Consider the following 16,392-nt stretch of genomic DNA (forward strand, 5'->3'; position numbering starts at 1 on the left):
AGCATTCCTGATTTCTTTGCATCATCAGCAAATAAGTGTATGTTGCTTGTCAAATCAATCCTTCCAAATATCATTAATATACAGATTGAATAACAGTGGACCAAACACTGATCCTTGTGGTATACCACTTGTTATCTTAAACCTTGCAGACTCAGATCCCCGTATACCACTTTTTGATATCTGTCAGTCAGCCATCCTATTATCCATGCTAATATTCTATAACCTGAACCCATATTCTCCAATTTATGCAACAGTCTACCATGTTGTATTCTATCAATAGCTTAGCAAAATCCAAAAGTATCATGGTGTATCCGTTCCTCTTGTCTATTTCAATGATAACATTGTTATAGAATGTGAGCAAGTTGCTAAAACATGACCTTCCCTTAGTAAACTCATGTTTGTAATTGCAAAGTAGAGATTCACTGTCAATCCATTTCTGAATGCGGGCCCTAACCAACTTTTTCAAACTCTTCACCACCACTCCTGAGATACTAATTGGTCGATAGTTGGATACACTGGTCTTTGCACGACCCTTGTGCGATGGAATTACCATACATTCCTTCCATTCCTGCAAAATCTTCCCTGTTTTGAGACTCATAATAAACATCCTGGTCAAAGGAATGGCCAGTTCAGCTGAACACTCTTTTAGCACATGTACTGATATCCCATCAGTCCCTATTGCTGAATTCTTATTCAATTTGTGCAACAGCTCTAATACCTTGGTCTCACACACCTGCGTTTCTTCATCTAGTGAAGAGGTAACAGTGAGCTCAATGTTGCATTCACCAGGTTGAGAGCTTTTAACGAATTGGGCTGTCATTAACTGAAAAAACTCTTCTGCATCTGTAGCCTTCACGCCATCTGGATTTAGAAGAGACATTCTTTTACGTTCATTATTTCTTTTACTTGCAGCACATCGATAGAATTCTTGTGGTTGTCTTTAGCACATAGAGTCAGTTTCTTTTCATAACCAGAGTTTGCTTTCCATACAACAGTTGTGAATATTGTAGTCTTATGTTTATAACGGACGTCATCTTTATACTAACGGTATTCCTTCCACATCGTCCTTTTCTTTCGAATCTCTTGCTTAATAACTTTACACATCCATTTGATTCCTACTCTATTTATTCTTCGATGTTTCGGGACACATTCTGATATCGCATCATTTAATTATTGTTTATACGTTTCCAATGCACTGCCGATATATCCTTTCCATCCAGCAACCGCTCCCATTCCACTGAACTCAGTATACTCCGCGGTTGGTCATGATATCCTGCTTTGTATGTCAGCATGTAACCTTTACTGAATGGAATATTCATAACCTTAGTCACTTCCCAAGTGAGTACCGCATGATCACTGTCACCAACTTAGGCAGAATAGTTATGTCTTTAACCGATACGCCCTCTGAAACTATAATCAAATCTTACACTCTTTGACCACGAGTTCCTTCTGTGACATGCTGCTTGAGGAAGTTGTCCTGCAATAGCTCAATTAAAGGATTTTTTATTCTTCTCATGAGATTCTACTGCTATCCAATCAATATTTTGATAATTAAACTCTCTCCTTATGTTTATTCTTTTGGCGCTCATCTTTTCTATTTGGTGATACATTTCACTAGTTTTATCAATTGAGTTTAAACCTCTGTTTCAACTCAATACAGTAATTGATAAAGTCTGGAAGTTATATATATATATATAAGACAGATTAAACTTTTAATTTCAGTATAAATTTCACATAGAGACTGTTGGCTGACCATTTTTTTTTTGTCTTATTATATATATAATTTCCTGTGTTTTTTATACATTTGATTTTAAGTACACTGAACCCTTGAAAACGCAACTAAAAGAATGATTTTAGCGCCATCTTCGCTTTTGCATTTTCCGACTATTTTTGTGATGTGAATGAATAGTAGTGGTTTGTTCGCGATATATGAGGATAGTTTGATTGCTTTGTGTTGGAACTTAAAGAATAGTAGGTTTCTTTCGTTGTAATCTGCCATGTCAGATCACCAGGTACCATGTTTTTGTGCTAGTGATGTGATTTGTCATTTGAAACTAATTTTCATGATTTGACCTGTGATCTTTATTCTTTTATTCTTTCTTATACTTTTAGAAACCGGAAGGAAGTGATTCCGGATCTGAATATATCAAACTCAAAGTAGTTGGACAGGTGCGTCTCTCTGTAATGTTATTACTATATATAAAGATTGTAATGTTATTACTATATATATATATATATATATATATATATATATATATATATATATATATATATATATATATATAGATGCATACACATACATACATATATTTATATATATGAAATGTGTTCGCGCGCTACGTGTGTTTCGCACTCAGACACACACACACACACACACATATATATATATGATTAATTCTTAATATATCACTTGTGTGTATGTTGTATCATATGCTTTAATAACTTCTGCTAATGGGCTTGTGGCGCGAAACGAGTACGAAAAACAATTGGTGTAAATAAAATATCCGTTAGGCTTAAGTTAAGCGCCCGTCAAATGGATTTAGCATAGAATAGGAGTAACATTTTATATTTTGAATTAACTTGTCGGTGCATTGTTTTCAAGAAGAAAAAATTGCCATATCTGTATTAGGAATACTTCTACAGCGTAATGTTTCAAAAGCTTATAAGTCAATATGTCAATCGATTATTATTTTTATTTGAAATTACTAATTGAAATTATTGGTCAACTGTGCTAACAGAATTGCTTCCTTTTGAAGCAATTTTTTTTTCTTTTCTTTTCTAGTATGTGTTGTTATTGCATGGTTCCATTTGGACACATATATCATATATATTATTATATGTGAGGGTGACGACTTGACTGATGATGTACTGTTGGGAAAAGAAATAGAATGAAATTCAATTTTCTGGAAAGATAGGAAGGTGAAAAGAGAAGGGGGCAGTTAATGATTGCAGAAGAATTATGTCCACACGGTGTGGAAGTTGTGGTGCATGTGTAGATTTTGAGTCTGTGTGACATTAAAATTAGTGGACTAGTATACTGACTAGATACTGGTATAGGCCAGGGAATGTACTGAATACCAATTGTGAAATGTTTAGGTAAATTGGTCAGGCATGTAATGAAAAATAGTGATCCTGATGGGAGACTTTAATTACGAGAATATAAATTGAAACAAGGAGAGTGAGCTTGTTGAATTTATGAGGGATAAATATCTTAAGTAGCATGGGACAGAAGCAACAAGGTCTTGGATTTGGTGATAATTCACAAGATGTAGTTGAAAATGAGCTATTAACACTGTCGCTAGTTGGTGAGAGTGATCATGAGGTATTCATTTCGGAAGTGGTGAAACAAAAGGTTACTGCCAAAAAAGATTATATGTGGGTGATTATGTGAAGCTCTGTCGTCACCTAGCATCGGTACATTGAGTAAATGAGCTGTGCAGAAAAGATGTTGATGTTGCATGGGAATTTATAAGGCAATATCTAACATAAGCAATGTATAAAGCTAATAAATAGAGTAGGAGTGAAATGGTCGAACAGTGAAATCAAGCAAGGTGGGTTGGAAAAGAACATGTTATGGAGGAGGGAATACAAGATGGCAATCAGATCTCTGAGGAGAATAAAGTGCAGGTGAGGATGATGACAAACATGGTAAAGAAAGAACAGCAGTAGTATGAGAAGGGATTGGCTGGTCAGGCCCAAGTTAATTCAATGGAATTCTGTTATATAGCAAGCAAGAGGAATAATAATTATAGCAAGTTGACACTGGTGGATAGTCATGGCAGCAGCAGAGTGACCATTGCAAAGGATATAGTGGATTATTTAATGAGTACTTCATCAGTGTGTGCCATACTTGTGTAAATGATGCTGTGCAATATGTAGAAAGGAGGCAAGTATTAGGAGAATTGGAAGTGAAGGAATTAGGTGTGTCGGGTGTTGATTGGGTTAGATGTTAATGAGGCTGTGGGAATGGATGGCAGCATATTACTACATATTTTTAACGAATATGCACAACAGTTAGCTATGCTCTTGACCTGGTTGTTTAATGAGTCTTCCAGTGAGTAAGGTTTGTAAGGAGGGGAAAGAAGGCAAAATAGTGCCACTTCACAAGCATGCTTATAAGACGGGTTTTCAATTATAGACTAGTCTGTATAACAGCAGTTGTAGTCGAGGTGTTAGAAATCAATCAGGAATAGAATACAAGATTGAGTTGATCAGCAAGGAATGGGTGGGTCTTGTTTTAGCATTTACTTGCATTTTATGATAAGATAATGCTTGTTAGATAATGGAGAATCATATACAGCAATATTCTTGGACTTTGCAAAAACATTTGATAAATTATCGCATGATAAGTTAGTGTACAACCTGCAGAGGATGGGAATGGATAGTAGGCTGATTCACTGGCATGTCTTAGTGCTCTGTTCTTGGACCTTGTGGTTTTATTTATTTGTTAATAATATATATATGGATTGACTGGTGATCTTCAGTTTGCTGATGAAGCAAATTTGGGAAGAATTATAAGGAGCTCTACTGATTTCAATTCTCTTCAGGAAGATTTGAATAGCTTTTTCAAATGAGTTGGGTTGTATTTTTAATATTAACAAGTGCAAGATATTGCATTTTCGAGTGCAATATCTTGCACTCCAAAATGTATACTCAAGATATAAGGCTTTGTATTATATCAATGAAACTGTCCTGCAGGATCTGGGAATGATAGTTGACAGTAGACTGAAATTTAGAGGACATGTTGCGAATCCTGGGAAGACCACACATGGTATTGCTGCTATGATAATAATTACACTGGCATGTAGAGAATAGGTGGTGGTGGTGGTTTTGCCACTGTATAAAGCAATGGCCGAACCACACTTGGACTGTTGTGCTTAGATTGGTCACTTGGTTTTCATTGTGATCTGGAAACATTGGAGAGGGTCCAGAGAGAAGTAGCTAAGATATCAGGTCTCTGGAATGTTGGCTATGGAGAGAGGTTGAAGGAATGTGGATTGTAGAGTTTGGTGGATAGGAGGAAAAGAATTGATATCAGATTAATCCAGAAGGGATTATAAAAATAGTAAGTGAGAGGAAAAATCAGAGGCCATCCTTTTAAGTGATGTAAAAGTGTGGTGAAGAGGGGTATGAGGAATAAATTTTTTATGGAGAGAACTGTGGGTGAATGGAACACGTTACTGGAATATGTTGTTGATATAGGAAGTGTTAAGGATTGTAAGATTCATTGTGATAAATATATTGTCTGTTGAATGAACCTCTCATGAGTGCTGACTCCATAGATGGTAGGATAATAATGTTGTATTATTATATACTACACATGCATGCAGAAATTGCAATATTTGGAGTTAAGTGCAGTGTATTTCATTGTTAAGAGTTTGTCAACTTTTTGCTCATCCTCTTTACCAAAACTACCCTCATGTATGAATTGATATTATAAAGTATGTCTCTGGATGTATGTATTTGTGGATTCTGTATGGTAATATGAACATATCAAGAGAACATGTTTAATGTAGTCTTCATTTATTGGGAACTTGTTTTTATTGGTAAATATTAAGATTAACAGATTTTTTTAAAGTGAGTAAGTCATATTACTCATTAAGGATTTGATGAAATGAGATCTCTTTAAAAGTAGTAACTTATGTTTATGTAACTTTTACTGCAAATGTAGTTTCATCCATATTGTATTATCTGATAAACTTTTATTATTGCATAACCTAATAACACTAGGAAATGCTCTAAATAATTAATAAATACTGAAAAGTTATTATATTTTAATTTAAGAACACATTTAATAGCATAATTTCTATTCCAACAACAGTTTTGTTCCATGTTTCAAATAGAATATATAGCATAGTCCTGCAGATGATTGCTTTATAGTAACTTATCATTGTGAAGCAAATCAGACATGTTTTTCTGTTAGAGTTGGCTGTTTAAATTTCCTTTTAAATTTGATGTTAAAGATGTATTTAATTTCCTGGTAGGGTTTTTAAAATTTCTCTAACTGTAGAACAATTGAGTTTTTATGCAGGCTCTTGGTGATAAACTGGGAGGTCTTAATATCTTGTGTATTGCTCAGAATTATCCATTTATTATTTTCAAGTATATATATTAATAAAAAAATTATTAGTACACACAAATTTGCTAAAAATTCTTTTAGCATAGAATGGTGATTTGTACTATGTTATGCTTCTCAGTCTTTTGCATAGGTTTTTTTTTGGTTTGCCATTTGGGTGGAATAACACATCCAAGGTGCTAGGGAACAAAAGTGTTTTTCACAGTGACTAGTGCCATTGTGAAAGCATTTTATGACTAGTCTCATCTTGAAAACTTTACAATAGGTTAAGTAATTGATACGACCCTTATCCCCACCTCCAAATAATTATAGGGGAGCAGTGTACATGTTAATGGTGTTTTTTTTTTTTTTTTTCCCTTGATGCTATGCATATGTCATCTATTTAAAGATAGCATATTAGCATTTGTGGCTGAGTTAGATGACTTGCATACCCCCCCCCCCCCTTTCTCCCCTTTCCACAGACTAAGGGAGAAATCAACCATGGAACTCTTTAAATCCTGTAATAAGAAAGATAACAGGTTTCATATTGGAAAGTGAAATTCATAGGCCATCTAAAGACATTTATAAATATACCCATGCTGTAGTGGGATTTGAATCCATATTAGTTGGTTGGAGAGTAGAGCTCTTTTATTATCCCTCACACAAAAGGTTGCAAAACCCATAACATTTTAGTGTAGTCTGGGGATAACAGGCTAAGGAGATAGAAAGAATCTGTTGATACATTTCTTGAACAGGTGAAGGCCTTAATCTGATCAAGACAAAAGACAGAAGTACATCGAAAGAGGAGGATGAGGAGCTAGTTTGGTAGGCTTCAAGCTGTACAATACATGGACATTGACCAGTCATTGTCTTGTACAGGTTTGGGGGAAAAAAAAAAAAATGGAGGAATAATAGTGGTTGGTTCAGCAGAATGTTGTCCATTGAAATACATATGGAAGAATCAGGCACTAAATGTTTATGATCGAGCAACTGAAATTTCTTTCTTACAGAGTGAATCTGTGATATTGCTTTCTTTTGGATAGCTTCAAGCATTCTTAGAGAATTTTGGTGCATGGATGGACAGCATTCTGAAGTTCCTGCTGATTTGAAAATTCTGCAGTCAGCAGTTGTACAAGTAGAAAGTTGTTTTCTAAAGAGTATATTTAATTATTTGGTGGACTCATCTGCTGGATATTATGAAAAGTAAGGGAAAATAAATTGATATTTTTCTTGCAGGAAATAAGATAGATGTTCTTGTATTTCACTAAGCCAGTCCACATGGTAGTGTATAAAAAGCACTTCAGTAGTTTCATAAAAGTGGCAGTGACACTTGTGCAAATAGTAACAGAAAAAGTGGAATTATGATATATCAGATGAATTTTTAGATATTTCTGCTAGCACATCTTCTGTCAGTGTAACTTAGCAACATAGGCTTCTGAAGATCGCCCCCAAACTACAGTGGCTGTTTTTAATTAAAAAAAAAAAATTAAATTAGCATATCAGTAAAATAAGAAATAGACATAGAAAAGTAATGCACACCTCCCAAACCATTCTGCATTAACTTTACAAACTTCTGTCCTTAGTTACACTTGAGTCATGTCTGTTTGGCAAAATGACACTTGCTTTTCATAACTGAAACGTTACTATCCTCTCTTTCTACTTACATTACTTTTCATAGTTATGCACTCTTTTGATTTTTTAAAAATGTATTTGTACATATGTCTGCTCTGATATGCCATGTACAAGTATGAGTGTGTAATATGTAGTCATCTCTTTTAAATCTCCTTTACCTAAAATCTCTTCCCTCCCCCTCCATATTTAATTTTCTGTTGCTCTCCTAATGTCACCAGCTATTCTGGTGACATTAGGAGAGCAAGAAAGAAAGGAAATTTTTATTTCCTTTCTTTAAATCTTGATTACAGTCATCTTCCCCTAGCCATTTCATATGCACTACATCCATTGCTACACTTTGATTTTTCATCAGAAAAGATCATTAAAATCTTATTGCAGTATGGATATCAAAAGCCTTGTAGTCCTAACATTTTTCTGTTTTGAAGGTTTGTTGCTCCAGAGTCTTGTTTCACATCATTGTTTTCTATCTATTCTTGTATTCCATTGGTATTAATGAGTTAACTAAGACTTTAAAATAGCATCATGAACTGACTGTCACTCTTTCTTAATTTGGGAAACCTTTCTTATGATTGACAGTAGAGGCTAATAAGAAAAGCACTCAAGATCCATACTCGTTGTGCTTACACATATGAGCTTGCTTAGTCTTGACTTTGTTATTATAATTAACCTAGGAACAAAAGAGTTAAACTGTGGCATGGGGATTCTGTTTAAAAATAGAACTTCTTTAAATCTGTAAATTCCAAAGGCTTAAAATACTGTGCAAGTTTTTCAAAGAATAATTATAATTTCATAAAGTGGTTTAGTTAATGTCTATGTGCATTATAATCAGGACTCAACAAATTATGTAAAATCCTACTCACTAGGAAAAAAAAATGTACTTGCCCAGTCAACCTCACAATATATTTAATGATATTTCTCAGGTAAGTTCTGTAGTAGTTCTGTATCATTCTTTTGAGAACCTTCCTCTGTGTGGTTACTTGGGTCTTGCACTCATAGTAAATTTTATATATTGGGGGGATCCACCAGAGTGCAATGATCAAAACAGAAGCATTAATTTAGTGTCAGAGGGAAAAAAAGCAGTTTTGATATAAATTAAAATATATGTTCTAAGTTACAAGGAGTTTTCTTTGTTAAATTGTAATTGACTGTGGATACTTTGTTTAGAATATATTTTTAGTGTATCTTATCATTTTTAGTGGACCTTGGTTTTGTACTGTGTTATAATAATGGTGGCTGTCATAAGTGTTTGCTGATATGTTGTCACCCAGCCCACTGCCATTCAAGAACTGTATTTTACACTGTATACCACAGGGTTTTTTTTGGCATATGGTGCTTGCAGAATGTTTGTGTGTTGGCAGTTAGAAATATGACAGGTCAGTGATCAGGGAGTGCATGTCTGCATACGATTGTAGGAGATAGGAAGAGCTTGATATAGCAGCATAGATTTAAGTGACTTTGGTTTGGTAGCAGTGAGTGTCAGAAATGAGCAAATGCTGACAGACATGAGTAGCATGATCGAGGGTGAGGAAGATGAGCATTGTGTATAAATGAATGTAGTAGATTTAGAGGATAATAACAATTGGGTAGGTAAATGTTGAGTGAAAGTAGGTTGATTGGGGGGGGGGAAGGCTGAGAAAAGACATGGAGAATATGAAAAAATGAGTTGAGAAGCATGAAAGAAGAGATTAGGAGACTGGAAAGGCTAACTGATGTAACTAACAAAGATGGAGTGAGAGAGAGTGGAAGTTCCAGGGGATCAGAATGATTGAGAGGAAGGCAGTAGCTAGCGATGGAGAGATGACAGGAATGCATGTAAGTAAGAATGCAAGGAGAGAGACAGAGTGAGGGATGTAGGTGAGCAAGAAACGAATGGAGTGAGATGTGATATATGGAAATATATCGCAGTGGAATGATTCGTGTAGCGCAAAATATAATGCGTGGACGAACAATAATGTGACCATTGCAATTAAGTGATTAAATTATGAAACAGTGCTATCTCTGGAAGTTATGAATAGAAGTAATAAGAGAGGTGAGTAGTGACTTTTGCATGGAGAGTGGTTGGACTGCAGAATACATTGGCTGATAGGGTAGTGAGTGCACAAACAGTTGTGATATGATAGACTTTGTGTTGTTTAAGATGTGCTTCTCGTGGTGAGTTATGACTCCATGCTGGTCCTGAATAATAATAGTAAGTCATTAAAGAAATCCATGTAATGTCTTGTTTTCTGGAAAATAGTTCTAAATATCTATTAGGTGATGAATTTTATAGTCTGGTGAGAGGAATTCACCTTGCTTATTGGAGGTGTGAAGTTCTTGAAAAATTAAGTTTTTAGATCTCTAGAGCACAGTTTCTAGATTATCCAACCCATAGCCACTCATGATGCTTTTCTGCAGTAAGTGTGCTACTTTTCAGTGTAATTCAAGAAAAGGAAACAAAAAACGATTTTCATCAAATTTGCTGAATTCTGTTGTGTGTAATGTTATAACTCAATCTTAAATAAGTTATAACAGGTGCTGGTGGAAGTTCATCTATAGGTTTAATGCCTAGATGGTGAACCTATGGCACGTCAACAATTTACAGGCGATATCTTTTTATATGCTTATAAATTATTCAACTTTTTTTTAATTATTACAATATGTATAAGTTAAATTTTGTTTTACACAAGAGAGCAGCTATGAAGACTTGCATGTGATTGGTGTGGTATTAACAAAAGATCACACAACCAAAAGACAAAGGCAACCAACAGTTGTTGAGTTGAAATGCTAATTTTCTTCAACTGAATTCCATAACATCTGAAACCGTCATAACAACATTCACTATACAGGTGACCCTCATATAATGTGGTATTTATACAACGTGGTTTCGATTTAACACAGTCTACAAATTGTAGTAATCCTTTATCTTTTCATATATTTTTCACCGCAGGACTTAAAAATCAAACTTTATCTTCGTTAAATTTGCATCTGCCCGTATCGGCATGTAGTTATAAGTAGCGAATTTATATTACGGGAAATATCCTTTAGCAAGCATGTACAACAATTGTTTACCGTATAAAGTGTTTATTGTTGAAAATTGTCTTTGTTTTCTGCTAGCAAAGCGCATTAAAAATCATAAGTGTGTTAATCTCAAGCTGAGCACTTTATTTTCTGGTGAGTTACATACAATATGTAATGCTTTTTTTATGTAAAAAATTTATTTTTATAATAATGGTCACTTAGAGAGCTTTTGAAAATGAGGAGGAACTGGTACAATTAATAGATGACGTTGAACCAGATGACGGGGAAAGTTCTTCAAGATTCTGATTGTGATGAATTCGTTAAAGAATTCAATTTAAAGATATTAGAAGGATTGGACTTGGTAAGAAAGTTAGGAAGTTATTTTACGGATAATAATCCCTCAATGGAGTGCTCTGGAAAATTCACGAGACAATTGGATATTTGTTTAGCTTCATATTATGAACTTAACAAAAAATTGCAGCATAGTGGTAAGCAAGGTCTTATGACTGAATTCTTGATAACTAAACCAGCCGAAGTATGCAATGAGAATTATATATTAGTATAATTCTCATTGCATACTTAGATGTCCAAGAGATTAAGTGATGATGACCTCTGGCCATTCATAAATAAAGAACATACTACGAAATGTTAGTTTTGAAGGCAGTAATGATGATTAAAATATGCACTTTATTTTATTTTGCCTAAAACATTTATGCATTATGTGCATAAATGTAATTTTTATAAGTTTATACCATGTACTAGCCCCCCCCTCTTCCCCCGAGTTCCAGGCTGGTAAGCCGGTTCTCCTTCAATTCTGATGGCTCGAGACATGAAACAACAATGTGTTTGTCTCATGAAGGCAAACATGTTGGACGTTTCAAAACAATGAAGAGACAAAAAACGTGACATAAAAACGTTTCAAATTTCGTCTTATCTTTATATATATATAGAATAGATTTGTTTTCTTAACTTACATGAATCACTTGAATTAAATAAAAATATATGTTTTGTTGGGTATGTTATTGTTGTGTATATAATTTAAAAAAAAAAACGATTTCGGAACATAACCCTACTTTTTCTATGTGATCTGAGTCTCTCATAATGCAATTTATATAAAGCGCCATTTCTATGGAACCTAACATCCACATTATACGAGGATTACCTATATATTTCTTAACCCGTTAGCATACAAAGACATTTGTGACACGTCTTTTGTTTATTGCACCAAAATTGATTTTGACGTATCGCAGACATTACGAAGTTTGCATCAATTTCAAATGAATTTAGAGTTTAAAAATAATTTATATGTCAAAGGGTTAATTTTAACACATTCACTACGGGGTGTCGTTTATTGTTCCGAAGGAACTTCTCATTACCGATAGGCAAGGTTTCAGCACAAAATATCAACCTTTGGTTGAATTTTAATGCTGCTTTTTTTTTGCGTTTGAGCTGGCAGGCGAACACACACACTCATTATATGGCATATTTCAGTTCGTCGTAGAATTTTATTTGTAGTTATCCTTTGTGATCTGTCATAATGACATCAAGAATTTCACACTCATTTCATGTAATTGAAAAATTAGACAATAGTTTTTAGTTAGATACTGTGTTTCGGCACAACATGGTTTTGCTTGAGTCTATACAGCATAGTTTGTGGGAGAGGACATGTGATTCATTAGTTAGCACTGTTTTTATTCCAGCTGTCTCTAATTGTACTATTCATTGAGAAATATATTAAACAGACTGCAAAAAGCCTCTGTACCTTATTCAGGGATACAGTTAAACTACTTGTTTTTCTTGCATCTGCAGTATAATGGTTATTGGGGAGAGCGTGTTAACCGCAGGGAGCAAGTTACAATCGCCTCAATGTGAACATGTTTAAACATTTCTCATGTGCAAGGTATATACAAAACTTTTTAATATCTTTTTTCATAAAGTAAAATCATGGGTGAGAGTTATACATAAGTGAGGGCAAGTTATGTTCGAGTAAATATGGTAAGCATTTCGCCGATAAGTTGACATTCTTCTGCTGTTTCCTCTGCTCAGCTGACTTCTTTGGTGAGTTATAATGCATAAATATTTTTCTCACTACCGTTTTTTTTTTTTTTTTTTTTCAAACCAACATCATTAAAATCAATTTAATAATACAATAATCAATTTTACGCTGAATAATATTGTAAATTAATATATAAATAAATATTATTTAAAAAATTATAAATAATGACTTATAAAATATTATATATATATATATATATATATATATATATATATTTAAATAAATAAGAGTCAATAGGCTTCACTTCAGCAATGTAACATTATTTAAATGAAGGGGATATTAAATCTCGCATTATTTCAAAGCCGAATAAGAAACTCAAAGATCGGAATCAAAGTTTCATACTGAATATAGTAAACCATAAAAATTTCGGTGGATTGTAGCGTAAGCTAAAGCACATAGGGCAACTCGTTGCAAAGGTGGGTAAAGTTCTGATCACTATTCTTAGTATTACATATAAAGCACATCTCCTAGGAGATGTATGATGTTATACATTATGGTGGAAGGTCACTACCCAGACCGGTTTCAACTCTTATTGAGGTCTCATCAGTGAGCAGGTAGACCAGGTAATACTAAGGTTATAGCAAAAAGAACTTATATAAGGATCGAAATCGGTGCCAGATTGATATAATAGGAGTTACTGAAACAAAGAAGACAAAAAAACAGGTAAGACTTTTCTGAGTAACAAATACAAAATATCTGGCAATAACAATCAGAGAAAAGGAGTGTTTGTAGTATTCAACACTAAATATGAGGATAATCTCCTTAATGGCAAGCGGTATCAAGTAGAGTGATGTAGGCAAATATCAGATCAGGGAATTGGATAATGAGACTTATATGGGCTTATGGACTAACAGAAGGTTTTACCAAGGAAGAAGTGGAGGAATTTTTTGAGGCATCAGAGAAGGTAACTGACAGAATGAAAAATGAATAGTTGGTTCTGTAGATCTAAACATTCTGGGAAAATCTGGAGAAAAGAGCAAAGCTAATAATGGTATGTACCTGTTAGATTTTTGCTCAGTTATTAATAATACTATGTTTCACAACATAAAAATGTGCACAAATTTATGTGCAGAGAAGATACAAGAAATAAGAAAAGTCTCATCGATTATGTATTGTTGATAATGTTTTTCCAATGCTTCAGGACATGAGTATACAGAGGATTTGAAATTGGAAGTGATCACTATTTAGTTTTGAGCAGGATCAAACCGAGTTTTGTATTGAAAAGAAAGGTGTGTAAGAAATTGAAACTAATGAAACTCGAGCAGCTAATACAAGTGAACCGTAGAGTCAAATACACAATCATTATTTAAAAAAAAAAAAAAAAAAATGAGAGATTGAAAACAAGAAAGAAACCTTGGAGATTAACTACTGGCAAACTCCGAAGAAAACATTGATTCAGCCAGAGGGGCATGATGAGCTTATCTGCAAAGATAAAAAAACACAGAACTCCATGGTAGATTCAGGAAGTAAAAATATTCTGGAGGCTGTTGAAAGTTTTTCCACTTGGTTTTAAATTAAATTATAGATGCCAAGAAATTATATTATTGGTTTATCCTTTAAGTGTAAGCAAAGATTGCTTGTGAAATATTTTCACAACAAAACTACTTGTATATAGTCTAATAACTTTCTGTTAATTGCCTTAGTATCTCATAATGCAAAGCACATCCTTTTGGGTGTGTATAATGCCAAGCATTATGGAAGCATTTAATGCTAGGCATTTAAAAGGAATCAGATAAAGGTAGCATGACAATTGAAGATAAAGATACTTTAGATGTTTGGAAAAATTATTTGCAAAGATTGTTAAAAGAAACAATAAATGGCAGCACGGTAATAGAAAACACTCAACAGGAATGAAATCAGAAATACATATCAATGCATGAAGTAGAATCCCCCCCCCCCCCATCAAAAACCTGCTAAGTAGCTGAGATAGGCGGAGGAGGGGAGATATGATTGAGACATTCAAATTGCTAAAGGGATTCTATAGGATTAATTCAGAGGATATTTTTGAGATCAGGACTGGTGGTGGGAGAACTAGGGGACATCTATGGAAGCTGGGCAAGAGTGTGGTTAGCAGGGGTGTTAGAGCTGGGTTCTTTACTTTTAGAGTGGTAAATGAGTGGAATAAGCTGCCAGAGTCTGTTGTTGGTGCTATGACGGTGAACGAGTTCAAGACAAGGTATGATAGATACTGTGAGAATGTAATCGCATAGTTGTGTGGACGTGATGTTTAGGGCCTCCCTCGATGAGTAAGGACTCCTGGAGTCGCCCGAAATAATAATAATATTCAAGCAGAAATGCTCAAATATGCAGGCATAAAATTTTAGTGTTCACTGTATAATTCAGAAGGACTGGTCAGAAAGTCAAATTCTGTATGATTGAAGTACTCTCATTGAAATCTATAAAAAGGGAAATAAAACAGTGTTAGAATTACAGAGGTAATTCGTTATCGAGTGTTCTTCCTGCTAAGATTTATGCGAGTATGCTTGAGAAATAACTAAGAAAAATTGTGGAAGAGAAGCTTGGTGAAGAACAAGTTGAATTCAGGCCAAATAGAGATTGTCGGGATCAGATTTTCACTTTAAGATAAATATTTGAGATTTTTTGGGAATATAACGTTGATTTTAGTAGATCTGAAAAAGGCATATGAGAAATGTGCCAATAAGAAAGCTTTTCAAAGTTATTTGGTGTGAATGAGACATTATATCAATCAGTACATAGTCTATTTGAGCTGTAAGTAGTTTGAATGGAAGAAGGTAGAAGACTTAGATGTTAAATCAGATGAGTGACAAGGTTGCATATTATCAACACTGTCATTCATTATTTATACAGATCACATTATGAAGGGCAATGGTTTTAAACCTGATATCAAAATCTGCAGGATTCTCTGCCTGACTTGAATAGCTGTTTTAATAAATTTGATATGAAAATCAGCAAAAGGCTTTAGGGAGATGAGACACTACTTTTTGTAAACACTTTCGAATTTTTTTTTTTTTACCTTTATTTTTTTTGTAGATAAATGCAGATCTAGGCTATAATTAATTTTTCAATTACTAAAAAAAAATCTAAAAAAGTTGTAAACAAAATGTCTCTTGGCATGTTTCGGCTGACCTACTTTGCAGCTGCATCTAGTTGATGGCAGGATCATGTTCCATTCATGGGGTTTGAACTATTTACATTAAAAGTTTAAAATTGTGAGTCTTGCTTAGAGTCCCAGCTACTCCTAAAATAACAAATATAGAAATAGATTTCACCAAACTACTTCCCAACAAAAGTAACTTTTCTTTTATTATTGAAAATTAAAATTTCATAATTTTTGTTTTTACTGCATGCATATTGAATAATTGAAAAATGATGTCACATTTGTGTAATTTTATTATAACACAAATTTAAAAAAATAAATACCCTTATAATTCATGCTTGAATGAAATATAACTCCTCCCAGATTGCCTTTGTGTTAGACAGGAGTACACCCATGTCACTAAAATTTTAAAAGGGGGGTACCGAAAGTTTGAAACACTACTATAGGACATTAATACTTCGTGTGGACTAAAAGTTAGAAAATCTGGTAACCCTAACCTAGAAACCAAACAACTTCTTGAAGCCACTTCATTTTTCCAGTGAGCAATGTGGTGGTCTCATATTGGATACTGAA

At 34.0% G+C, this 16,392-nt stretch overlaps 1 protein-coding gene across 1 annotated transcript in view; it reads left to right on the forward strand.

Annotated features, from left to right (window-relative positions):
* Positions 1 to 1,870: 1,870 nt before the first annotated feature.
* The window catches only part of LOC150094436 (small ubiquitin-related modifier-like), an 80,866-nt gene continuing 66,344 nt past the window's right edge, over positions 1,871 to 16,392 (forward strand). Inside the window, exons 1-2 of the mRNA XM_090412102.1 lie at positions 1,871 to 2,012; positions 2,113 to 2,169. Coding sequence (XP_090268228.1) covers positions 1,998 to 2,012; positions 2,113 to 2,169 — 72 coding nt within the window. The 5' untranslated portion in view covers positions 1,871 to 1,997. The remainder of the gene's footprint in view (positions 2,013 to 2,112; positions 2,170 to 16,392) is intronic.

Source organism: Typopeltis vanoorti, chromosome 22 (assembly GCF_054136105.1).
Source record: "Typopeltis vanoorti isolate ZY-2024b chromosome 22, IOZ_Tvanoo_1.0, whole genome shotgun sequence".
NCBI classification, from domain to species: domain Eukaryota; kingdom Metazoa; phylum Arthropoda; class Arachnida; order Uropygi; family Thelyphonidae; genus Typopeltis; species Typopeltis vanoorti.